The 25218-nt window shown below is 42.1% G+C and overlaps 4 protein-coding genes across 5 annotated transcripts; 1 reads left to right on the plus strand and 3 right to left on the minus strand.

The window, feature by feature from the left end:
- Window positions 1–1067: 1067 nt before the first annotated feature.
- On the plus strand, window positions 1068–11816 carry LOC138610644 (phytanoyl-CoA hydroxylase-interacting protein). Its single transcript, XM_069683437.1, has 5 exons — window positions 1068–1244; window positions 3390–3566; window positions 5923–6097; window positions 6299–6416; window positions 8253–11816. The coding sequence occupies exons 2-5, from the start codon at window positions 3399–3401 to the stop codon at window positions 8797–8799; spliced, it is 1008 nt and encodes a 335-aa protein (XP_069539538.1). The 5' UTR covers window positions 1068–1244; window positions 3390–3398; the 3' UTR covers window positions 8800–11816.
- Window positions 9782–11139, minus strand: ppp1r3c2b (protein phosphatase 1 regulatory subunit 3C2, duplicate b). 2 transcript variants are annotated; one of them, XM_069683438.1, is made up of 3 exons: window positions 11094–11139; window positions 10914–10992; window positions 9782–10700 (listed from the first exon to the last, which is right to left on the minus strand). In XM_069683438.1, exons 2-3 carry the CDS (start codon window positions 10931–10933, stop codon window positions 9839–9841), a joined length of 882 nt encoding a protein of 293 aa, XP_069539539.1. In that variant the 5' UTR covers window positions 10934–10992; window positions 11094–11139; the 3' UTR covers window positions 9782–9838. The 2 variants fall into 2 exon arrangements, with proteins under 2 accessions (XP_069539539.1, XP_069539540.1); XM_069683439.1 differs by lacking the exon at window positions 11094–11139 and having other exon boundaries at window positions 10914–11013.
- Window positions 11817–11847: 31 nt separating the features above from the next.
- Window positions 11848–15327, minus strand: gins4 (GINS complex subunit 4 (Sld5 homolog)). The gene is made up of 8 exons (XM_069683440.1): window positions 15163–15327; window positions 14951–15037; window positions 13943–14056; window positions 13746–13843; window positions 13566–13654; window positions 13310–13400; window positions 13073–13177; window positions 11848–12817 (listed from the first exon to the last, which is right to left on the minus strand). The coding sequence occupies exons 1-7, from the start codon at window positions 15259–15261 to the stop codon at window positions 13081–13083; spliced, it is 675 nt and encodes a 224-aa protein (XP_069539541.1). The 5' UTR covers window positions 15262–15327; the 3' UTR covers window positions 11848–12817; window positions 13073–13080.
- A 1076-nt stretch (window positions 15328–16403) lies between these two features.
- On the minus strand, window positions 16404–23347 carry arid5a (AT-rich interactive domain 5A). Its single transcript, XM_069683521.1, has 7 exons — window positions 23320–23347; window positions 22125–22195; window positions 19791–19959; window positions 19653–19705; window positions 18631–18728; window positions 18401–18548; window positions 16404–18317 (listed from the first exon to the last, which is right to left on the minus strand). Exons 1-7 carry the CDS (start codon window positions 23327–23329, stop codon window positions 17088–17090), a joined length of 1779 nt encoding a protein of 592 aa, XP_069539622.1. The 5' UTR covers window positions 23330–23347; the 3' UTR covers window positions 16404–17087.
- Window positions 23348–25218: the final 1871 nt, after the last annotated feature.

A 25218-nucleotide genomic window follows, 5' to 3' on the forward strand; every position in this document is an offset into this window, starting at 1 on the left:
TTTATGTAAATGGGGCAACATCGCCTCTTTAACAGACACAGCCAGGCCTCCTCTTACAAACTATTCCCACCTCTGGAGCCGCGAGGGTTATTTGGACAGAGGCAGACCGTCACGGCATGACTAATGATGGATGATTGCAATTTAATTACACTCTGAGGGTATCACTTATCTGTGGCTGGCTGGAAAGTAATGAAGCTTTTCAATACAGTTCAGTGTGTGGAATTATAGTAATACATCTTTGTCATTTTTCAAATATTGTGTGTTTGTGGACGGATTTTACTCTCTCTCTCTCTCTTAGTTTATCCCTTTGTTTTTATTCTATGCCCACGTCTATTGTTTTATCATCAGATTATAGCTGTTAATCTGGGAGGGGTCTCCTTAATCTCTAATGAAATCCTAAATGAAGTTGCCCCACGAGGTTGGAACAGTTCAAAAACATCCCTTTTATACAATGAATGCCAATCTGCTTACTCTGGACTTACACAGTGGCTTCCCTCGCCTCGGGACGGGGCTGTGGGGGGAGATGGCCTGTGGAGTTTAGTCCATATGGCATAACAGTTGGCACATGTATATTTTTGAGGTCTTGATGGTGCTCTATGGAAAGCGCTCGGGCATCAATCAGCGTAATCTCTTTTGAATCCTCTGCAGCCAGTGGAGCGTGTACAAATGCTTCATTTATTTCCTCTCGTGTGCAAACTGTCTCCATGTCTGAAAGGTGACAAGCAGCAAAGTGTTCAGTCTATATCAGTGTGTGCGTGTGTGTGGATTTTGTGCCTCAGGGAGGACTTACTGGCGAGGGTTGTGATGTGTATGACTGACCGACGAGAGCGTGATGCTGACAAGGTTGACCGAGTGTCTCACTGTGGTCGCACTCCTGCTGGACAATTCTCATCGCTTGCTTCTTTTTAGGTTTTAATTCGCCCTGTGTGGCCGCGCACATGAGTCAAGTAAACATCATCCTCAGAGCCCAGAGCGAAAATGAGAATGGGAGAGAGAGAGAGAGAGAGGGAGAGGGAGGGAGGTGGAGGGGGTTAGAGTGTTTGTGTGACACAGAGAGGGAGAGAGAAACAGACGGAGAGAAGAGGAGAGAGAAAGAGGAGAGGAGTCTGTGTGTTGGTTTCACCTCCTAATCAGTTTTCCCGGGGGATCTATCATCAACTGCAGCACAGGAGGAAAGACGAAGAAGATATTACAATTCAAACCATCTTTTATCTTCTACAATCTGAAATTTGAGCCTCATACAAGTAAGGAATTACTCACTGACTGATGCATGTAAATAAATCTGTTTTGCACTCGCAGCTAATGAACTTACCATGAAAGGAACTGATGATGCTTTTCATTCGCGCAAGTAGTACGAGTCAAAAACTCAGATGAATGCATCACTTTTATTTGCATGTTCTTCTCTTCTTGTGTGATGACATTTGTTGCCAACTTAATGCATTTATTGCATCCCACCAATAACATTTAACACGACACTGTGAGGACATTTCATACAGCAGCATCGGCTGGTCCATGAGATGTGATTGGTGCTTTTTTTCCCTAATATTTCACGCTTGGTTTAATTGTGCAGCGCGTCCAACTGTATTAGTCACACAATGTCTCAGCTTGTTCATCAAACTTTGCACAATATCTCTTAGTGTTGCAAACAGTAAAATAGCCATTTCAGCCTCGTTTTAGTTTAAAGCTGTGCTGAGGATTTGCTGCTTTTTCTTCCTCCCTCGTGCATGCTTCTAAGCGTATTTTAAAGTGTCCTCCTTGGAAGACAAAACATGACTTTGAAGCGCAGAGTTGCTCTCTGTGCCCTGCTCCATATGCACGAAAGCAGCAGCTTCTTTCATGATGCTGTCACACACACAGATAAAAACATCTCTGTAGTGGGAAAGATGCATCTGAGCTCTCACCCACTTCCAGATAAATGATGATTTATGATGCGGTTCCTGTTGTAATTATAAGTCAGACCCAGATGCACGATTAGGAGAAACAAAGCTTGTTTTCAGCAGATGTAATTGGCTGATATTTCTCTCTGATTTATGCATGAGGGAAATGGGATTGTGTGAATGGTATGAAAACCTGCTCTTGAACCGTGCTCACATGTGTTCGATCAAAAAGTGGGGCACACAAACGGAAACATGGGGCTTTGATGACTTGTCCTGTGAGAATCCCCCTCTTCTTGCCCCAGTTTCTGCCTCTGAAAAGACACCGTGGTGCAAAAATGAGAGCAGCAGCTGGATAAAACCGACGCGTGGAAACACACGTGCGTGATGCAACAGACAATCTCTCCCCACTGGCCCCCGTGTGAACGAGCTGGCGCACAAATTTCACAGTTCACAGCCTTTAATGAGCTGCTGCAGCCTGTCCATCATTCTGAGTGGAGAATACCTTAGTAGACCTCGGACTCAGACGCCGCTGCAGCATCTGTATAGGATCACAGGGACAGGAAAAGAAGCATGCAGTGATTGTTTGTTGGGTTATTTTTAGGCACATCTTTGATTTTGCATATGCTCAGTTGGAACAGGAGATTTTTTACTGGATTAGTAAGCAAAGAGATTACTTTTAGAAAATAACAAGCAAACTACAGAGGAACACATGAGCATTAAGTCTTAGAGCAAAAGAGGAGACGCTGCAGAGTTACCGTCACTTTATGGGAGGAGAGGTGACAGCTAATCAAACACAAACACACCCTAACCATCAGATTACCCCCAGCCCGGCACTCAAGGCTGTGTGCAGCCGCCTGGATCGAACCACTGATGGGCAACTAAGGAAATATGATCGTACATCACCTGCAGCTGATACCTACTTAAACCTCCTATTTCTGCCCAAACAACATAAAAGCTGCAGGAAGATTTCCCCCGAGCTGCACGAGCTCACTCGCTCAGCTCTTTTTCAAAAGGCATGCACTTAAACGAGGAGGTGTAAGTGTTTAAAAAGTTACCTTTAGATTAAATTAGTGCTGAGGGTGCAGCTGTGTGTTTTTGTTGTTGACTCCATCCTTGAGAAGTATACAGGAGGAGGAGATTGAGGGAGGCTGCAGACGTGTGGTTGCTGGGAGACTGCTGTAGGTGGATTATGAAATGCGCGGGGAAAGCAGAGGCCAGTCACTCAGCTGGGAGCGTATTGAGTTGTGTAATGATGGGAAATGTCAGTTAAGGGCAATAAAAGAGGGGAAGAAAAGAGCAGGGCGCTGAATAAAACAGCCTAAATGAAAGGTTAATTGGATTCTGTCTGAGGTGTATTCAGCCTGCTTGTTCCTGAGCTCTCCTATGAGTTTGCTTTGTAGCTCTTTGTGAAACAGTTTAATCCCTGTTAGCAGATGTTGCCATCGCTGCTACTACAGTCCCAGATTACCCTCCAGTCTAACTCTCATTTTTATCTCTTGGTTTTAATGGCAGACGACCAAAATGGACGCCCCCCTCTCCACCCCCTGCAACATCCAGATCTGCGAGGTCACCTGCGACTCCTTCCGCATCATGTGGGACATGACGCCTGAGGACACCACGCGAGCCACGCACTTCTTCATCGACCTGAGCCGCAAAGAGAGCAGAGATCCCAACCGCTTTAAACACAGGGTCTGACAATCTGAGACTGTAGCACCTCCTCATGTACCTTCCTCTAACCTTTCCCTGGATTTATTTTTCCCACCTCTGTGTCTCATGCTGTGCCGTACAGACTCACACCATTATGTCCTCCTTCTACTCTACACCCTTTTAAAATAATACTGCGCAGCCTTAATGCGACAGGAAACATGCTTTGTATTTAAATCTTGTTGGTTTAACAAATGCATATGAGCATCCTTTGATATTTTACATTAGAGTGAACACAGAACGCAGTGGTTGCACCCTCTCAGTCACATCCAATACAGGCGAAAGAGGAAAATGAGTGCAGTCAATGGCTTCAGGCCAGTGACTCACTTGTACATTGTTTCTTTTTTAAGTGGACAAAAGCTGACAAATTCCTCTGCAGCATACAACAGTTTTCATATAACAGAAAATCATACATCACAGACATTAGGCAGCAATGTAAGGGTTGTCCTTTTTCTAATTCTGTACTATTTAAAGCAGTGAGAGGAGATTCTGTGTCGCACATTAAACTAAAAGCGTTTTTCCACTTGAGGTCACTAAATCTGCAGATTAACTGCATCTCAGACATGTACAACATAAAGTATATTTTCATGTCATTAACTGGTGTTTCTTTAATCTGTTTAAGTCTAGCAGCGTGGCTCAAGGGATGGCCACCACTTTGGTCCAGGTTAAAATATCTCCAGAAATATATCTGATGGATTGCGCATGAGATTATGTACTCATGGTCCTCGTAGATGTGGCTTTGGTGCGCCTCTGACTTCACCTCTTGTTTTATATTTGGCTTTTAGCTAAATGTTCTGACTATTAGATGGCCTGACATGAAATGCATAAAACATGTTCCCATCAGGATGAATAGTCGTAACTGAGCGCCAATATAGGGTCCATTTCAAAGTGAGTAATATAAAACTGATGGCTTTCTCATTAGCAGCAACTGTAGATTGTGTTTACTATATTATCAGCAAATGTTAGCATGCTAACATGCTAAACTAAGATGTAAAAATGTATCTGTGACCAGTTAGCATGCTGTTGTTACCATTTAGCCAACCTCGGATCCCATCGGCTATAGTGTGAGGACGATATAGCCTCTGGGGACATATGCCGGGCGTGTAGCTAGCGGTTAGCGATAAACGACTTCTGGTCAAGACTTCCTTTTCCACGTACTGCATTGTTTACAGAAAAATAAACATCTCGTGATTTACTTTAATTAACGGGTGTTACCTTTGCCGAAATTTCAACATCCTGATGCAGATTTGTAAAAAGTAACATTGAAGCTCTGTCTGGTCTGTCCTCCAGAGGAGAAGAAAACTAATTTTAAAATGCTAGTTTGTTGAACGGAGGTCGGAGTGATCATTTCTAATGCATTCGAGGAAGTCGGGAAATATGAACACTGAACGGCTTTCGTGATGCAGCGTCAGGGAATATCTGAAGTTATCTCAAGTTGAATTTTAGATCTTAAATGGACTGTTAGTTGTTAGCATGCTGATATCTGTTTATAGAGATTAATAAGAAGCTAAATCATCGTCAGATGACGCTGATGGGAGCTGGAATATCATTACGGCGCATTACGTTCTGCCTGCTTTTGCTCTCCACACGGACTGTTTTTCCTGCGTACACCGCAGCCTGCTGATACGCGATTGGTCAATATTACTCGGACCACAAGAATAGTACAACCAGAAAGCGGAACACTTGCCGTCCCGAAAAACCCACGTCTCTGCCTACATATTCTACATTTCTATGTAGAATCTGTAAATAGAGATTACCATTAAGCTAAAAGTACTGCTCAGCCCCAGTACAGCCACTTAGGTAGGATGGCTTTGAATGGCCCAAAATCATATTCTTAGCATTTCAGCATTTTGATGTCTAAATTTATCTCCAGTAGCTGATGCCTTACATTTTTCATCTCGTTTTGCTTCAGATGCAAAATACTGACTGTAATTATGGTCTATTGCATCTGACATTGAGCAGCTTTTGTGGAGTCATGCAGGCGTAGGACTGAGTAAGCTGGTCCTGAATGGAGGATATGTTCTCTCTTTCTCCCTGTGATACATAAAGTGGCACAAACAAACTTGCATCAGAGATGTTGCTATGGATATATGAGCCTCTGCAGCCTGTGGTTAATTAGCTGAGCTTCTCAGAGGCCTTGGTCGAAACAAAGGAGCTGATTTGATTAGATGTATCCTGGTTACAGCAGCTTGGGCTTCAAGAGGAATATCACACTAATAAGGCAAAGTTTATGGAGGGAAATGGTTGACTTAACAATTGCATTTACATTTGCTTTGAAATGTAAATCAAACGCACAGCAGCCTGTTACAGCCTTGCATCCTGTCCTCCTTTTTTCCTCCAGGATGTGCCCACCAAGCTGGTGGCCAAAGCTGTGCCTCTCCCCATGGCGGTGAGGGGACACTGGTTCCTCAGCCCACGGACAGATTACTGTGTAGCTGTCCAAACTGCTGTCCGACAGCCCGATGGCGACTACCAGGTGTCAGAGTGGAGCCAGGTGGTGGAGTTCTGCACCGGGGGTATGTCTGACAGCTAAAGTAGCACTCATAAAGTATTACTGTATGACAGCTTTAACCGAAGTTATAAAAGAGCAGGACAAAGAACTGCAGAGCACAGAAGTGACAAAAAAAGAAATCCTGTCTCAGCACTGGTTACTCATTAGCATTTCAAAGCAGTGCAGACTTTTGAAATGATATTTTTGTCTCCTATCAACTTTTCAGACTACGCCATGGAGCACCTACAGCAGCTTCTTGACAAGGCGAAAGGCTCGGCAGGAAGGCTGCTGAAGTTCTCGGTGTTTTACCGTAACCAGCATCCAGACTATTTCGACACTGTCAGGTCAGTTAATTGTTAACCTAAAATATTTGAAGCTTCATTTAAGAAATATTATGAAAGTTGCCTTATACTTCGTTCTTGTTAAAATTCAGATGACATGATTGATACCGTTCTAATTTTCGGTCCAAAGCTTAGTACAAAGACGAGCAGAAACAGCTCGCCTGGATCTGTACACTGACGACAAAATCCACCCATCAACTTCACTATAGCTCAATAAGTAATGTGTTGTACAAAAAGACATGTAAAAACAGCAGATATTGTGGTTAAATGGGGAGTTGTGTGACACTTTTTCCTGGCTTGGAACAAAGACTGTACATAAAGATGGATGACGCGTCTCCATCTGCTCTCACTGTACAAAATTGAAGCCATTCTTGCAATGGTGACGTCATTTAGAGCCAGAGCTGCACAGTAGAAATCAGCGGGTGGAGCCGCCATAGCTAACCAAAACACACACAGTTAGAGGTATAATCTCGAACGTTTTCATGTAACTAAATGTCTGTTAAGTCACTATCTATCGCCGAATGAGGTAACACAATGGTGACTGAGCCTATGGCCCACTGATGAAAGCCTTTGCATTTGCAGTATATAGTATTATTATGGACTGGGTGTCTTTGGCGACATTCACGGAAAAAGTCAGAAGCAGCGCCCAGTTAGTGACGCGTTTTCCATCACCCAGCAGTGGTTGGTCTGCCAGAGAGGGTAGGCGGAGCTAAGCGGCTGCTTTTCCGGTCTCTGTAAGTGTTGCGAGTAAACAGTAATCTACTATGGCTGAACAAACAAAGAAAAGATCGATGACTACAGATACAACTTCAACAAGACTAGGTCAAAACCTAGTATGTGGCTGACAGCATCAGGTCAATGTGCACTTTTGTGGGCAATGTGTTACAAGGACTGTCCTTATGAGGTCGATGACAACGTGCACTGCGGACGTAGGTGAGGACAGCGGACGAGCAGTGGAGGAGCAGCCCCGCCTACTCCACGAACAAAGTATCCAGAGCCGTATAGACGGAGAGTCGCGTCAGTGGAGGTCCAATGTGCTCCATGGTCCGCCATTGCAATGTTGCTACTCTCTCTCTCTATGGCTGTGAAAGTACCGTCATTCAGTCAGTCTGTTACATACAGACCTGTGTGTAGGGCTGACCCCAGCAGTCAGCCAAAAATAAGTCAAAATCCAAAGACAAAGAAACAAATTCGACGCTCAGATGAAGGCAAACAGTCTAAAAAGGAAAGCGCCTGTCAGCAAGGAAAATCAAGAGTTACAACCGTAACATCGGGAGCCAATCGTGGACATCTGGTTATCTGGGATGTATGCCACCATAATTGCCTATATCGCCATAAGGTACCCCCAAAGAGAACAAATCTCACTTACCGGAAAAAAAACGTCTGATCCCGCACGTCGGCGTATTTAACAACAGAACAGCTTCGTTCCTCCTCTGCTCTGCTTATCCGGAACAGCTCGGCTGCAGGAGCCTTATTTGTCAACAGAGCTGTCAATCATCCTTTTTACAGCATCAAATAACTAAATAAAAATAAACTTCTATTTAATCTATTTGCCGTGTATTTTGATTTTATAGTTTGACTCATGTCCCATCTGTTAACATGGAGGATGCAGGCTTTATGACCTATACTGCAGCCAGTCAGCAGGGGGCCATAGAGGGGGTTTGACTTCACTTTTAGGGAGCTGTCATGTCGTGCATCTTTTTATACAGTCGGTTTGGAACAGTAATTTTGATTGATTCCATTGATTTCCTTATTAAATCCACATCTTGTAGCTCTACTTCCAGAAATATCAAATCAGTCCTTGAAGTGTAACTCTCTTTTCTTTCTATCTTGGATCAGAAGAGAATGTGGAGGCCTGATGCGTCCTGCCCTAAAAGACAGCAGTGGCAGTCATGGCTCTCCCATCAACGGCCAACTGCAGGGAGTCTTCTTCAGCTGCAACACTGAGTTTGATACCGGCCTCCCTCCCAAAGACTCTCCATACGGCCCCCTGCGCTTCCAGATCCCAGCTGGACACCTGCTGAACCCCAACATCAGCCTGTACTTCGCAGACTTCTACTGCATGTACACAGCGTACCACTACGTAGTACTGGTGCTGGCCCCCGTTGGCTCAGCGGGAGATACCTTCTGTCGTCCCCGCCTCCCTATGCTGGACTTGGCCTCCAACCCCTTCCTGACGTACACTGAGCCCCAGAGGCCGGGGGACGAGCCTCTGTACTGCCATGCCAGTGATGTCATCCTTGAGGTGCTTTTCACAGAGCCGGTTCACCTCGATCAAGGCAGCGTGGAGCAGATCAGCGGGCACCACCAGCTTAAAAGTCTGACCACAGCCAACGCAAAGAAAGACCCGAGCTGCAAAGTCTGCAACATCAGTGTGGGACGCTGAGGGATGCTGATGCAGGACAAGACCTGGGACTGCGTGAGCCTATGGAACTGAAAGAGACAGAGTTGCACTGAACAGTTGAGCCCATCGTGTGTAGGTCAGTGCAAACAGCCCACCTCTCGGGGTGTGTGCATGCTGCTGCCCCTCTTCCCTCGACTAGAATAGTGAGTATTTAATAGAAGACTTTTACAATGATCATGGTCGCAGCTGAAAATACAGCAGTCCTCTATCCACTGCTGAAAAAAGAAACAATCTAAGTACATAACAGGCTTTACAAGACTTTATTTATTGAGATAATCTCTACTCTGTGGCGTCTTTGTGGATTTTTTTAGAAATGTTCAAGTTTTTCCTGAAAATGTGTTTGATTTCATTTTTTGTTTACCGGGCTAAAAGTTTGATTTCCTTTCTGTCTGACAAAACCAAGCTCTAGAGGCGTGTCCCTTTTATAAGTCAATGTTTTTAAACATCACAGAGGTCATAACAAATGCTTCGCAATTTCTACTTCCTGCCATGCTCTCTTTTTAAAGTCACTGCCAGATGTTATTGCCAAATGTCTAAAAATAATGCTCGTTTTCAGCATCTCCGTCAAACACTGTAATGCTCTTTAAAGCGTGTAGAAAAAAATTGTAGAGTGATGGTCTCTGACAGCAAACCTCTGCTCCATAAACAGGGCTGAGCTAAGATTAGCTCGTCTCTTGCTATGGGGCCTGTGTTTGTCCCTGCCTAATAATCTCTGACCTATATGGGAATCCCAGCAATGGCCACAGTGAAAGGGACCCCCTCCCTGGTGCACAACAGTAACGCTGGCAGTGAAGAGCAGCCAAGATGTGCGACATGACAGGCGGGTGCTGACGGGGGTAAAAAAAAGGTGACGAATTTGATTCTTAACGTGAAAGAAACTAGAGTCACTGCCCTGTTTTAAAAACCTTTTATACAAAGCAGTTTATTAAGATGTCTAAATAAACAGGAAGTAAAATTCAGAGTAAAAACAAGACAAATATCACCACATCGTTACCAGACAAAAATAGGGTTCTAGGCTGACTTATGCCCTTTCACACAGACTCATGCTGCGACAGAGATGTGAGCTCACACACACTGTGATGCTGTAATTCTCCCCGTTGTTATTGTCCCAAAAAGGCTCGCTGTGTCTTCCTGGCAAATAGCTAAAACAAAACTCGATCTTCCTTTTGGCATCCAGCACTTTAGGAAGGGTAATGTCAAATTCAAAGATGTCTGTCTGAGGCCCTCCGAAGCGTTTCTGCAGGTGTGTGCAGGGCACATCTCTGTAACTCTGCCAGGAGTCAAAGGTGATGCGAACACACACGTCCTTCTGGTAGCTGATGTTTCTGACTCGGACGGTGCCTTGGATGGACTGTTCAGTTACATTGCAGTTCTCCAGGATTACCATGCTCTCTGCCAGCTTGGCTCGAAAGGCCTGGAAATCTGCCGAAGGCTGCGGGAAGCCCAGTTTGAGGCGTGTTCCTGGGCAGCAGGTGCTAACAGTGCAGCTGTAGCCATCTTCTGTCATGCTTCCCAAATCCTGCAGCGATGGCAGAAGGTCGAGGTCAGGCTGCTCCTCTTCGTCGGAAAACACTCGCACGGCTGTTAGAGACAAACCGTGAGAGTCAGCGAAAACCACGCGTTTGTTCTTGATGGGGAGAAAAACATCATCATCCAAGTCATCCAGGAAAGGTGGGAGGAGGTGGGTGAGAAAGGCCTGGCTGAGAATGTCAGAGGAGAGCTGATCTGAAACTGGAGGACGGATGCAGGGGCGCTGGGGCTTCAGGATGGGAACCCAAACGTGAGGGCACAGTTGTTTACGCTGGTTCAAGCACAGCCTGACAGCGAGCTCAGCGAGTCCAGCTGACTGCGCCGCTGACCTGAGGTCAACCACTGGCAGGACTCTGGGCAAGAGATAAACATTGCATTTAATACAGACTGATGCCCTAAAAGAGGCATTCAACTCTCTGTTTTTACTGGAATTGTGATGATTTTAGTTTTAAGATGCATCTAGAAACACATCACAAGACTAAAGCAACATGATAACATAGATGTGACAGTCATTATAAATCATCCTCACTTACTGATAATGATTAAAAAGTGATTAATGTGCTTACTTTCCACTGGACATTGACATACTGGAAGTGTGGTGTTGGGACTGATGGGGATACTGTCCTCAAAGTTTGGTTTGCAGCTCTAGAGAGTAAAAAAAAACATGTCAGTATGTATAAAAGTCTCCGTCTGCAATTTAATTAAAAAAAATTAGGAGTCTCTTAGCAGTTTAAAATCTTACTTACACACTCCAATGAGCAGCAAGTTGTCGACTGTAGTCTCAGTCATCCCTTTGCCCGCAGGCTACCTTCGCCCAGGATCCTATTTATACTACCTCAGTTACATGTCATGCTGTAAGCTCCTCCCTCTCTACTCGTCTGACCAATCATCTTCCTCCAATGTTGTTTTAAATATTCCTTTAATGTAACGTAGGTGTCTCTTCCTCTCAGCTTAATCCCACATTTTAATGTCAAGACAAAAGCATCCTTATTTTAGCTGTGAAGATGTATGTGAATGTCTGTACTGTATGTGCTGTCCAGTACTGATGAGGTACATGTAGTTCAACTTTATGTAATGCTAGTCTGCATTGTGGAAACTATTCCAGCCATCCCTTGCTCTATTCTCAGACCTGGCTGGTTCTCGCCCTGAAGGGGCCGCAGCCAAACAGTCCATCAGCGCGTGAGACACTGAGGAGGGCTGGATTACAAACAACTCTGAGCATGATGGTCCCCTAACTGAGGAAGCTATTCAAGAATCAGTCTGTGTACGTGTCCACATATTGTGTTACATGAAGTCCAACACTTAGTAAGATATATTTGGAAATAAAACACGTGGATTTTTATGACTGAAGACCTCAGAACTGGTGTAAAATGGATCATACTTGTCAAGTTTAGACTGATTGAGCTGACTGGTTTGAAACCATGTTTAGTGCTGCATTTAAGGAACAATAAAATCAAATGCTTTCACAACTGTTTTACAAAAGTTTTTATTCCTCCCAAATCAACTTTTTCAAGGTCTAACAGAGCCCTGCTTTCATTTCAACATGACAAACATCAACCACATACTCGAAATTCTTCTCTGTATGTTATGAGGCCTCTCCATAATCTTTTATTATTCCTAATCTCTGAATAATCATGGTACGTATTAGCGACATCATCGCTCGGTTTATCAAACTCTATTTTCCCTCAGTCCCTTATTAGTTCCAATTACTGAGCAATTTGTGTGAGGGCATAAAACAGCACTGATTGCAGCCTCTCTAACTCTTACATAACAATAATATTACAATAATCACGTCCAAGAGAAGACAATGTTCCATGTATCATTCAAAAGATACTTTACAGTTGAAGCAGAGGAGAGTGAGAGAGAGAGATATATATGACTTTCAATGCACAGTCATTTTTAGCATGAATGTCATTAAAACACAGCTCTGTCTGACATGCACGCACATTAACGTGCCACCTTTGATTGGCAGGCTCTTTGATGCCAAGCGAACTGATGAAATTTCACCTTCAGAATATTTGATGCGTCTCGTTATTGAGCTGCGGCGGAAAAAGTCCAACAATGTGAGTCATCTGGATAAAGTAACAGAATGACCCATAAATTAGCGGATTAGTTAGACTTGTGTTTACCACTCTCACTGACACCAACACACCAGAATGCATTATTATTACGTAACCGAACTTGATGATTAAAAGGATCCCAAAATAACACTACAGCTCTGCTCTGCTTGTTTATTTGTCTGCGAGTACTCCTCAAAGTACCAGCAAGGACTTGAAGACATGCTGCTGTAAGATGTCTCTGTTTGCGTCCCACGAATGAGTCTTTAATCCTGACAACAGTGGGTTTGATTGGAGCATTTCCAGATGTATTCTCTGCAGTGAATCTTCCTTCTTACTGCTATGTTATAACAATGAGGTCATGCTGATTTAAGTCCTCCTGGAGCCAGAAGCATCCACTCCAACAAACAGACCTGGAACATAATAATGATTATGTGTTAACTGCATTTCATGTCTGCATTATTTTTAACATTTGTACATAATATGTTGCCAAGAGACAATGAACATTACAAAAAAGGGGGAGCTAAAAATAAATCCAGATGTCACTTCAAATGATTTGCTTATGTAAGATCTGCAGAAATGAATGAGCAGATGTCTGTATGAGAGGGTTGTGAGGGCAGTGTTGAGGTAATGAGGAAGGCGACTCAGCTAAACTCACTGCAACTTACCTCAACATTCAAATTAACTGCACAGCTCCACTTGAGACGAGTGGTGCTATAGTTCCATACCGCATCAGATGCTGAGAGCCCTCATCCAGATCCACAACGTACTCTCTGAGAGAGGAGACGGAGGGCAGATAAGTTTATTCTGTATCCATGCAGAAAATTATAATAGCACTGAATGTGAAGAGGAAACGCTGCCACCTAGTGACAGCAGTGACAACAATTCAAGTTGATTAAATGTACCTTTGATCATCGGTTTCAGGCTCGACCAAGATGTTCTCCTGCCTTTCCTTCACCCGCAGAAACACAAAGGAGTCCAGGCAGGGCTCAGGCACTGGGATTACATTAGAATACATAGTTTAGTGTGACCGTCAGTGGAAATGTCAGAGCAAATGCCACCATCTGCCAGCGCATGCTAATAGAAATATTTCAAGCATGGCTCACTGAAGACTGAACACATATTAAGAGAGTTTGTGAGGTAAAACTTGAGAGTGTTTACCTGCTTTGAGCATATCCACTGTTTGCAGGTTGGGGGGCATGCGCTTCAGTGCAACAGCCTTCAGGTAGGTTTCTGTGTTGGCGTAGTACCTGTATGGCAGACGCGTTTGTACCCGGAGTGTCATAAAAACAGCACTGGTTTAAAAGACAAACAGCTGCGACCTTCATCCACCATACTCACTCTTTGGCAAAGGCAAACTCCTCAGGTGAAAGCAGAGACGGATCTCCCTCCCCTCTTGACTTTTCTCTCTCCAGGACATGCGGGAAAAACTTTTCAATCTACACAAACGCAGCACAAAGTTCAGGTCGTTTAGTCAACAGCCACCTCCCAGTGAGATGGGAGCAATATTTGCACGCTGTATTGTTGACCTGACTGACCTTCTGCAGCCGAGAGCGCAGGTAGCTGCTGAGCACAAAGCGTATCCTGTCTATTTCCATACGATGGATGCTGGCCTTCGCGTCACCTTTCTTCACACGCTGGAGGTTGGCTTCCTGTCGGAGGAAAGGTCAGGACACTGTCAGGAATGAACATTAATATATTCATGGTGACTTACAATGAAACAGCAACAGATTTTGTATATTTTAGCATATGATTGTGATACCAGAAGCCATCAATTCTACACTGATTTAGTGGCTCTATCATTTGACCATGTAAGTGCATAGATCCACCTCTGTCTCCACAGCTGGATCTGCTATTGGGATTTCAACAGCAGTAATATAATGTAAGTCACACTGATATAAAAAGCTTTAATTAGTTTACTGTATTGTTACTCAGCAAACCAACTGGAAAGGTAATACTAGTATTCAGACAGATTTTTAACAATGTTTAAATACCATTGCCAGATTTTAAATTCAATCATAAGGCATAAAAAAGTCCTTAAATCATGGTAGGCTTTCTTATTAATAAGAGAGTTTTTACATTTAAAAAAATGTAAACATTTTAAATAAAAAACCAACAAACAAAAAGATGATTGACAATCAATATTTTTTCACTAAAGTATCAAAACTCCAAGCTCAAAAAGTGGCACAGTAAACCACTGCACACACAGTAATGCATCGACAATAACTTAATATAATAATATAAAAGTGCCACACTCACAAGAGCCACTATTCTGCATTGTACACTGATACTATTGATATTTAAAGTACATTTTGCTTTAATATATTTGTCTGTATGCTTAAGTTACATTTTCAATACATGACTTTTACTTGTAATGGCATTTTACAGTGTGGTAATGCTACATTTAATGAAATAAATTACTTTTAAACCTCCACCTCAGCAATTTAAACAATCATCAAATCGATCCAGAAGCATGAGTGTTTCTGCACACACAGCAAAGACAACCCACATAGCAGAAGGTTCATATTCCCGGTGTAATAGTTTACCATGTGAGTGAGCTGCTCCATCACACACTCCACCACCTCTGACTTGTTCTCCAGCAGCTCCGGTGAGAACTTCTCATTCAGCCAAGCCTGCGAGAGACAGACAGTATACGATTATGAAGACACTGCTGACAGTCTCATAAGGAGATTATTCATTTTCAAGAAACTATAGGACGTCTTTGTAGCTTTGTTTTACTGTCAAAGGGCAAACTCACTTCTTCCAGTTTAGCGATCAGCTCCGCCGGGGTCATAACATCCTCCTGGCTGTCATCTTGGTTGAAGTCGCTGCCGTCATCAGACAAAGCGTCCGACATAGTTTTCCTTTAAAAGGTAAACTAACTAAATATTGAGTTTAAGCGAAAAGCAAATTCTATATGAAACTTTAAACTAAAGTTTAAACGATTCAAATGGCGTATGCTAGTAGAATCTGCTGTAGAGACAGTCACAAGCCACACAGCAACATCTATTTACACGAGAAACTCCTTGTTTATTCGCGCCACTGAAATTATTCTCGCGAGAACAAGAATGGTACTTTAAACCCTACGTTTAGCCTGTAAGGCAAGGTTCCTTATAGACCGTGAAATATGTATCATCGATGGACGGGCTCAACAATCAAATGCTCATATTTAGTAGACAATATAAGCTGTTGTTGGTACCATGGTTGAAGTAAGCGTCTGATTTTATTTACTTTAGGAGATAGAATTTCAGCACTGCTCGCGAGTAGTGCTTCCTGAGAGACTAAACTCAGGTAATACAATTGTGATCAAACTGACAGAGACTATTGTAGCCTATGTATGTGACACTATTCTAATAATAATTTAAACAGAATAACTATAATATAATTTTTCACCGAATTTTAACGTTACGCCTACGTTATTACCACCTGCTGCATCTCGCATCATTAGCATGGCCGTTGCAGACGGTTTAACATAAGAATATTTGAAGAAACAGCAACGTCCAGGGATGAAAATGAGGTAATTCGACCTTAAATTTCCTCGTGTTAATAAACTACAAATACACAAGGGGGCATCGGTGTAGCAATGCTGTTACTTTCCCTCCTAATGACGAAATTATATGTGCATACCCTGGTTACAAATCATAAAGCAGCCATTTTTGAAGTGCTTGAAAATACACTCATCTTTTCAAAAAGTAATTGTAACATTTCATCTTGTGGTCAGTTATGGTTAAATAGCGTGTGAAAATTTGCCATCATAGGAATGGTGGTCACATAACCTTAAAAACAAGCCACAACTTAAAAGTCACAGGTGCACTCCAGTGCTTAAAAATACAGCATTACATGTCTGACTAGGGCCCATTTGTCCCTGATTAGAAAACAGAGAAAGCCATTAGTATAATAATGATGATGTCAATCATAAATCTACATCTTTATTTTATTTAAGAAGGAACAATGCACTTTTCAGTGAACATTTACAAACATTTTGTTTAAATACATTTGAATACCAATGAAATCCACATACAATATCTTTAACAATATGTAACACTGATGCACAGTACAATATACAGAATCATTATTCTCAACAGACTTTAAAATACAGTACAGAAAGACCTTTTTTTTTTGGCTTTAAATACAAAGTAAATAGTGCGTTCAAATGTGCAAACTGTGATAACAATCATTTATACGTTTTTCACCTTGGGTTAACACCAGACTATGGTATGTACTCTTTTGTATTTAAACGTACTGTGAGGAGTTTTTAGCTGGTAAAGAAAAGGCGGAAATAAACGCTGATGCATCTACATAAACGACTAAAGCGGACACAAAAGCAGCGAGGAAATTTTTCTTTATAGCAACGGAAATAATAGCATGCAAAACAGGTAGTGCCTTTGTTTACATTTTCCATGGAAGAGTTTCATAGTGAGTGATACGTTTGAATATTAAAAGGAAGCAGGAGGATTTTTGTTGTTACAGAACACTACTCGCACATGTAAAGGACAGGATCAGTGAAGAGATAAGACTGCTTTGTCCACAGGGGTTGCCAAAATCAACACAACAAAAAGTTCCTCACAGTTACTTTAAAAAACTTTAAAAAATACACCTGTTTGCTGCCTGCTTCAGGGTAAAAATGAATGATTATCTACTTTCAAGTAACAACTTTTGAAGTCAGGCGTTGAAAAGAAAGAATCACATCTTGTGAGGATAAATGGGGTTCATGGCAGACAGAGTGTATCCAGTTTGGGGATTCAACAGAGGAAAGGAGTAGGGATAAGGGTAAACGGCAGACCCAATGAGAGCAGGGTGAGCCGGGCCCACTGGGACATGACGGTACATCATCTGAGATTGAGGTCTCGTTCTGTTGGGCAGATACGCCGGGTATAATGAAGGTTGGTGCCGAGAGTCTCGCCCCGATTTCTCGTAGCTCAACAGGACGCTCGGCACCGGGAGGCTGGCGGCAGAATGGGGCGCACTCTGCTGAGTTAAAGAAACTTTTTGCAGCATTGTCCTTGATTTTTCCCTCTTCTCTGTTTGATAAAGCCAAGGATACACGTTGTTCTGCTTCTTGGTGGAAGTCAGAGAGTGGTCCTGCTGCAACAACCGGCCCTGGTGGATTTTAAAGCTTGGCCGGATAGGAGCCGGCCGCAGGAGCTGCACAGAAGATTTTGGAATAACTTTGGTGAAACTAGAGGCTGATGTTGGCCAGTCAGGTATCACACTGTAAGAGGGCTGTAAGTGGAGATGATGGGGGATGTTTTTGTGGATCGGCTTCCAGGCAGAGTCTTTAATCTGGACTTTGATCGAGTCTGCGGATTGGGAGCCGACATCTGAGACATCTTTACTCTGTCCGGAGGAGTCTTTGGATCTCTGAGTACAGCTCACAGACGTGCTTTCCTCACTACTACGTCCGGATGTGCTTTTCACAGAGCTGGAACAGTTTTCGGGTAGTTCAGAGGGAGGTTTATCTTCAATCCCTACAGGACCGTCCTCTGAGGAAACAGAGTAAGGGGAAGGGCTGCGGGAAGAGGAAGAGGATAAAGGCTGCGGAGAGCCGTCAGAGGAGCTGCAGTTGTGGCTGGAAGAAGCTCGGGATGGAGACTGGGAGCAGTGGATGACGGAGGGCCTTTCTTTGTCCTCGCTCTGAGGACTGAGAGGCAAGTTAAGACTAGCCTGAGCCATTCGCTTCTTCTTCTCCAGAGGAGAGATGACCTCTCCGGCAGCGGACGGGACCTGAGCAGACCAGGTGCTGGATGTTGGTACCGGGACAAGGCGGGTATAGACAGTAGTGCAAAGATTGTTGGTGGCTCTGTTTGGCTGAGAACCATCTGGATGGTGTCGATCGGAGGTCCAGAGAGCACGATGAGGATGCATCACTGCTTCACTTTGGCAGGCAGCCTCTGGACTTCTCTGAACGAGTATCTATAAAATAATACAGGATATTTTTAGACACTTTATAAACTGATATCTAGCTTTTGAGACATGTTCAAAGATAGTAAGTTTACCTCAGAATCCACCTGAGTCCTTTTCTTCTTCCTGTCAGCTTTGTTGACCTTGCTGTCCAAACTTCTCTTGTATGGCTTCCGTGGTTTGCTGGGAGGCAGAGGTCTGTCCTCCTCTCCTTTTATGTGTCTTTCAAAGGGCAGCACCAGCCTAAAGAAATACATTTCTCATCAAGAATCTGTTGATGTATTTATTAAATGGACATATTAGTTGGAAACAGAATCATCCTCACTTCTCATAATGTCTGCGTGTGCAGGTGGCAGCACTGGTGCTACCCGGACTTCCTCCCAGCTCGTCATACACTTTCTTCCAAAGACGTCTCGCTGTCACCTGTTGGATAACACAAAGTGGTTAGAATCTGCATATGCACCAACACATGTCTGTGATTGTTGCTTTGATTTAACCTAACTTATTTGCAACCCAGGTTACCAACACATCACCTTTATGCATCTCATGCAGATGCACATGGTAGCATTTGTTTTATTTCTTTCTAACGTGGTTAAATTGAAACGATCTGTCAGGTTAGGGTTAGACAAAAAAAACTACATGGTGAAGGTTTGGACAAACTTATTAAGGAACCCTTTCCTTAATAGTGACTGTTTTTGTGTGGATATCACTACAACATGTTTAAGAATGTATCTGCCATAAAAACGTAACATAGGAACAGAGGAAAATACAGACAACGAAGGCAAGTAGTAAAGAGTATAACAGCAGGGAAACTCAACGTGAACGACTTGAATAAGGTAACACAATCGTGATTGAGCCTATGGCCCACTGATGAAAGCCTATGCATTTGCAGTATCACAGACCGGGTGTCTGGTGTGACTTTCACAGAAAAAAAATGGCTCACACACACAGTGATATAAAACAAAGTGTTGATGGTCTGTATCACTGTTTTTTTTGGTAAGAGGCCTCTATTTACCCTTTAAATGCCATGTATGCTGGCTGTCAGAACTGAAAGAACACTTTCGTTTCTGATGGGTCATGAAGGGTCCTCTTTGTCATGTTTACACCCAGGTATCTGAGGCCAAGTCTTTTGCTCTGCTTTAGTGTCATTTCAGTAGAAGTTGCACTCTCTTAGCTTTCTCACAGTGTCAACATCAAAGACAGCAGAGCATGGAGGGTACGTGAGGGGCTCTGCAACCTCAATGTGCTACGCTGTGGTAGAAACCACCATGCTGCAGCACCTGACCCACTGCTCATTTTCCACTTAGATACTTGCAAACACAAAAACTGTTTGCATCAGGCACTTACTGAATCATAGCCCCCAAGTTTCTCCACAGCTTTGTAGATCCTCCACAGGTTAACTGTGAGCAGAAAAAACATTACATTACAAAAACATTAAAACCTCATTTAAAATACCATATAATTTCATAACTACTAATAACTCACTCTGCTTGAAGCCCAGATGTGGGATCCTCTCTATGGGCGTAGCTCTGTCCTTCATAAAAGAGAACAGACCTTTAACAAACTCCGTCTCCTCCATCTGCGATAGACTGGGCCTCGCTTCTTCTTCACATTCAGTCATCGAGTCATTAATCTCAATCACAGAAGGAGACGCCTGGCGAAGGAAAAACAAATACGTAAGTGAAAATATTCTGTTTTGCATCGAAATGATGAGATACTGTAAATGTGACACGGTTCGTCGCAAACTGCTTTTACAGTTGAAGGTATTTAAAAAAGAAACGACACGCACAATAATCTCCTGGGATGCAAATGTTAAAATGAAACGTCAGAATCAGAGAGAAGGTTTCACCACTACTTTCAATAGACAACCGCTACACATCCTGTCTGGAGAGAAAGCAGCAGACTTGTGGGGTTTTTGGTCTCGAGTTGTCTGACGCTAGTATCACAAATGTCACTTAGAGAAACAAACAGAAGACAAAGGAGAAAAGTGTAGAAAACAAGACGTATCTGTGCTAACTGAGGAGAAGAATTCACAGTCTGCTCTGTAATATTCAAAAGTGGCATGTCGGTTGTATTTCTGAAGAACTGAAGTCAGCAACTTTGGAAAGTGTTTACGATACCAAGAAGTCAGGGAGAGGGAGTAAGTGTTAAAACCCTGGCTTCTGAGAAGTCCAGTTTAAGAAATTGACAATGTCACTGTTTGTGGTTTGTCAGAAAGGGGAAATGAAACAGTGAAGACAAACAGAATTAAAACCATCAGTTGGAGAGATTTCAAGAAGATTTCAAACATCAAACAATGAAAACGTCAGAGGAGTAACCGCTGATGACGCCTATGTCAGTATTCTCACCTTTTTAGTGCAGCTCTAAAGGTTACGTTTTGGGATTTTTCTCACATAAAATTAGATTAATATAAACAAAAAACATGACCTTACTGATTTGTATTTTCTAGGAAAAAGTGGCAGGTGTCAGTTTACAAGTAACAATCATATTCCTACCGTGTGAAAATGGCTCATAGAGCCTGAATACTGATACACTAACTTCTGTTATTGCAGTGAAATCAGAGATTACGGTATTTCGAAGCACATATTTAAATGTGGAATCTCACATCTCCGCTGTGTTGATCAATTTCAAAAGATTGAACGTCAGAGGAGACCACAGTGGACAGTGTCAATATTTCTACTTTGAATCACCAAGCGTACAAGCTGCTTTATTTCTGTGGCAGGCGCATTGTAAAACATAACGGCTGGAGGTGGTTTCATATTGAATCAAGTTCCTCTATGCGGTTCCTGGTTCCGAGAAGTCGGCCTCCAGAGTGAGTAATAGTGAAGGTGCAGACCTCTAACCAAGATAGCCCCGACTGAGTCACAGTTCAGCAGCGCACGGCTGAAGTGTTCCCAGCTCACACAACAGCACAGACTCTACACTGTCTTCCTTTACTACCTGCTGCTTCCAAACTGCAGATATTCTGGGTGTATTTAAAAAGGGTTTGTCTCTAAAACACATTTCAGAGGCACCTTGACTTCATCTCAAGAGCTGAGCTGATAAAGACGACCTAAAATCATGAGAAGTAGCAGAATTTTGCTTGTGATTTTGCATAAAATTCACCAGTATTCACAAAGGGCCTTTTGAAACCAGTTGTGATTCATAAAACTTTCAGGTTTATGCATCATTGGTTGCCAACAGGAAACGTCTGCACACTTTTACCCCTGCAGATTTCAACTCCATCAGATAGTGAATATCATTGTGAAACATTCGGTTGATTTCCACTCGATGAAATTTTTTGGAAATCCGTGTGGGTGATGTTGATGTCAAAGTGTTGATATGTGACTCTCGCTATGATTGTGAATGGCGTGCTGGATTGATGCAATCGTCAGGCCAGAGCTCACCACAGAAACCGCCGTGCTTTCAACTATCATCGACCTTGGAAATTTGATGAGCTAATTTGAGTTTCTCATATTGTGCGTCTCATTTCAGTTACCAGAACAGCGGCTGTGAGGGCCTCCTGCAGTTTCTGTTTGTGCCCTAAAATATTGTGGCGTCTTTTATGTGTTGAGATGTGCGTGCGTGTCATGGCCCTCCGAGAATACAAAGCCGAATCACTTATTCCTTGTTACTCATTTCACAATGGGCCATCAAGATGAAACAACTGTACGCACACAATCAGTACTTGAGAAAATTCAACACTCTTAAATTCTGTAAAAAAAGGGAAATGAAAACTCAGAAGTGGCTCTGAAGAGTCACGCCTGGAGTCTATGATTAACAGTAAGCGATGAAAAATGCAAAGATTGCAACTGACATTTGATCAGCAGAGGGTAGTACCTGTCCGTCTGTCCCCTGCTCTTCATCACTGGCTGCTGCTTGTTGGGACGTCTCACTCTGGTCCTCTGGAGCTGCAAACACAGAACGGACCCGACATTTTACAACTAAAGTGAGCCGTGAAATTTAAATTCAGAGAGCCAGAGCGCTTCTCCATACCCAGAAACACTAGTTTGCATTTTACAGCATAAAGAAAACATTTTTTTTTCTTTAGTAAAAGGGTAAGAGTAGTAATTTGAGTATTTTTCGGGTAATTGATCAGAAAAAAAACCCAGAAATCTGAAGGACATATTGTAAAGTGAGCCTGATATAAAACCACAGGTTGCAAAACCACTTCCTCCTCAAGAATAAAACCGCTTGCATGCTGCACTGTGTGATATTGTCACACATAAACTACAGTACTTCGCAAGGATAAGACAGTCTGAAGCAACAGACTGGCAATTACTGTTAGTAGAGATTAACAACATACTCCTCCTTGTACATGTGAAGTTCTTAGGAAGACAACAACTCAATGTTTCTTAGCTGTTCTCGCTCATGCCTCCAAATGCAGGACCACATTAATGCATCTCATGATAAAAACACAAGTAAAAACTCAAAAGACCACCTGCCCTGGGATTGGACTGTGATTCTGAGAATGAATGACGATTCCTCTCAAACTGTCATCTGAATATCACCCACAATGATATCACTTGTGTGAGAAAATGACATGCTTCTCTTTTCAGATCTCTTGTTTCCTGTGCTGTGGCTTGAACCTTTAATTCTGCTTTCAGTAGCCTCTCAGCTTCTCTATTTCCTGCGCTCAAGACATATTTCTGGATATTTAGTATCAATTATTAAACACTTTCATTGTGCACTGTTATTTCTTATGGGTTTGTTTTTAATGGTGTGTAAACAAATGCCACATTAACCTGTTAGCCATTCAGTTTTTACTAGATATTGAAATCAGTAAAAATATTGTTATAGAATATGTTGCTTACATTTTTGTTGATAATAACTTTTGTGAGATGTCACTAAATCATTTCACTTTTTGCTAAATGAGACTTAAAGCAGCTTTTAAAACACTAAAAAAGTCATGTAAAGTGTTGATATTAATCCAGCACAGTATATCCATGTACAGTATTAACCTTGTTGTAGTAAATAAATAAAACAGTAAATATAAAAAGGTTCTGACTTCAATAAAGATGATAATATTGCTCACCCATTTCCATAAGCGGTCTTCTGTCTCCGTCCTGTCACTGTTTTCTGACAGTAATTCATGCGGCTTCCCTTCAACTTCACACCACCAAACAGGAAGTCCTCTCCACGGAGCAGTTTCATTGGTCGACTGGTCGCTCGGCAGCTAATCAGGCTGGGAAACTGAGTTTCTGTTTTTTGTATTTAGTCACTGAATTCTCACAATGTCTGTTCTCTGTTTCACCTTCTGAGTTTCACAGAAAATTACAGCTGTGTTTAAACTATTTAAAACTCCTTATTTGTCCAACATGAATTGCAGATAAGAAGTAAAAAACATGAAACACACTGATTGTAATGTAATGTGTTGACTTTGTTAAAATTACATGAAGTTATTGTGCCCATGAAAAAAAAAGATATTTAATAAATAATCTAACATAAATTAATTTACTAATTTTGTACATATAGTGGTACAGTGGTTAAATCCTGCACAGTAAGCAGACTGGACTCAGATTGAAGCTGCTGCGTTAGAGGAAGTGAAACAAACATTTAACTGATGTCCAAATAAAGCTTTTAAGTTCTCTAAATGCAGAAATAACATTTCCCACATGTCCACATTATTCAAATAAAGTATTTTTAGATTATTTAACCACTAACTGCCAATAAACATCAATGCTTCAGTATACATCACACAGTCATGGAGCTGTCTAATAACTACAGCAGGTGCTTCAGAACCAAAAGGTTTAGTTTGGTTTTCATACAATAAAATGTCAGTGTTTTGTGTCACTGTGAGACTTTAGGAGGTTACAAACATGTTATCCAGAGAGGGGATTGATCTGGTGTTAACACAAACTGAACATTTGTCTTAAAGGTGGAGACATTTCCTGTAGTCAAAAAATATCTCACATTAAGATCTTTGTACAAAATTCATTTTAAGTATCTATGTTGAAATACAAACACGACAAAGGGAGGGGTTGTTCAGAGTGGAATTATTATGTGAGTATAGTACATAGATATGGTAAAAAAACAGCAGATTTATTTGATGGTGATGTAACTATAAAGTTACAGTAAAGAGTCACTTAACTGGGGTACTGGTTTAGCTCAGCAGTTAGATTGCACGTCCCATATACAGAGGCTACAGTCATCGTTGCCGTGGCCCCCAGGTTCGACTCCCACCTTCGGTTCTTTGTTGTGTTTCATACCCACCTTCTCTTCCCCCACTTCCTCTCTCTCTCTAATAAAGGCATAAAGGCCAAACAAATAAAAAACACACTCAGGATCACTAATTCAGGATCATCTTGCATTTTCACAAAATGTATGTGGGTATGTTATTTGTCATGTAACAAATGTGTCCATTCTGTAAGTAAAATGTCCTGGTAGTTGGAGGTGTCCTGTAATTACGGATGAAATCTAGCTATTAAATATGGCTAATTCCGGCATATTTCCTTTGAAGCATATTGCTGATAGGTTGATTCGTGTGCACTGTCCTAATTCAATAAATACATTCAAATCATATCAAATAATAGGTGTTATTGGAAATGTGCTTTGTTGCACCTGTTCCCTCGCCGAGCAGTGATGTCACAGGGTGCTGGAGTAAACTTCTACATCATCGCAGGAATGTAAATTGGAAAATGTTGCATTTATTTAACTGACCAACTGAGCTATACCTGCACTCCTATTGTTGCATTTATATTTTTCTTTTAGAAAAAGCACTTCCCAAATGTTGCTTCTTGAGTGCAAATAAACACATTTGCAGCAGAAACTGTCAGCAAGTTTAAAAGTGATTTTAATCATAAGTAAAAGAATTTTCTTTTTAAGTTTGCATGTATGTGAATAAAAATGTGTTGGGACTGGCTGGTCGCTGCAGGCATAGAAGACTTTATAATTTAAGGAAGAGGTGAAGCAGCACTTCTTTAAAAGAAGTTTC

Source organism: Semicossyphus pulcher, unplaced genomic scaffold, assembly GCF_022749685.1.
Source record: "Semicossyphus pulcher isolate SPU_LCO1_2020_fin unplaced genomic scaffold, fSemPul1.0.p SCAF_6, whole genome shotgun sequence".
NCBI lineage: Eukaryota > Metazoa > Chordata > Actinopteri > Labriformes > Labridae > Semicossyphus > Semicossyphus pulcher.

Excerpts from the sequence above, each read along its gene's own strand:
- LOC138610644 (XM_069683437.1), top strand. The coding sequence starts at position 3,399 with ATGGACGCCCCCCTCTCCACCCCCTGCAACATCCAGATCTGCGAGGTC. Across the intron at positions 3,567-5,922 it reads CCAACCGCTTTAAACACAGG|GATGTGCCCACCAAGCTGGT; the intron begins GTCTGACAATCT and ends TTTTTCCTCCAG. Across the intron at positions 6,098-6,298 it reads GGTGGAGTTCTGCACCGGGG|ACTACGCCATGGAGCACCTA; the intron begins GTATGTCTGACA and ends TCAACTTTTCAG.
- arid5a (XM_069683521.1), bottom strand. Across the intron at positions 19,706-19,790 it reads ACATCTGGGCTTCAAGCAGA|TTAACCTGTGGAGGATCTAC; the intron begins GTGAGTTATTAG and ends TTCTGCTCACAG. Across the intron at positions 18,729-19,652 it reads AACTTGGGGGCTATGATTCA|GTGACAGCGAGACGTCTTTG; the intron begins GTAAGTGCCTGA and ends GTTATCCAACAG.
- gins4 (XM_069683440.1), bottom strand. The coding sequence starts at position 15,261 with ATGTCGGACGCTTTGTCTGATGACGGCAGCGACTTCAACCAAGATGAC. Across the intron at positions 15,038-15,162 it reads TGATCGCTAAACTGGAAGAA|GCTTGGCTGAATGAGAAGTT; the intron begins GTGAGTTTGCCC and ends TGTCTCTCGCAG. Across the intron at positions 13,655-13,745 it reads GAGTTTGCCTTTGCCAAAGA|GTACTACGCCAACACAGAAA; the intron begins GTGAGTATGGTG and ends TCTGCCATACAG.
- ppp1r3c2b (XM_069683438.1), bottom strand. The coding sequence starts at position 10,933 with ATGTCAATGTCCAGTGGAAA. Across the intron at positions 10,701-10,913 it reads ATGTCAATGTCCAGTGGAAA|AGTCCTGCCAGTGGTTGACC; the intron begins GTAAGCACATTA and ends TCTCTTGCCCAG.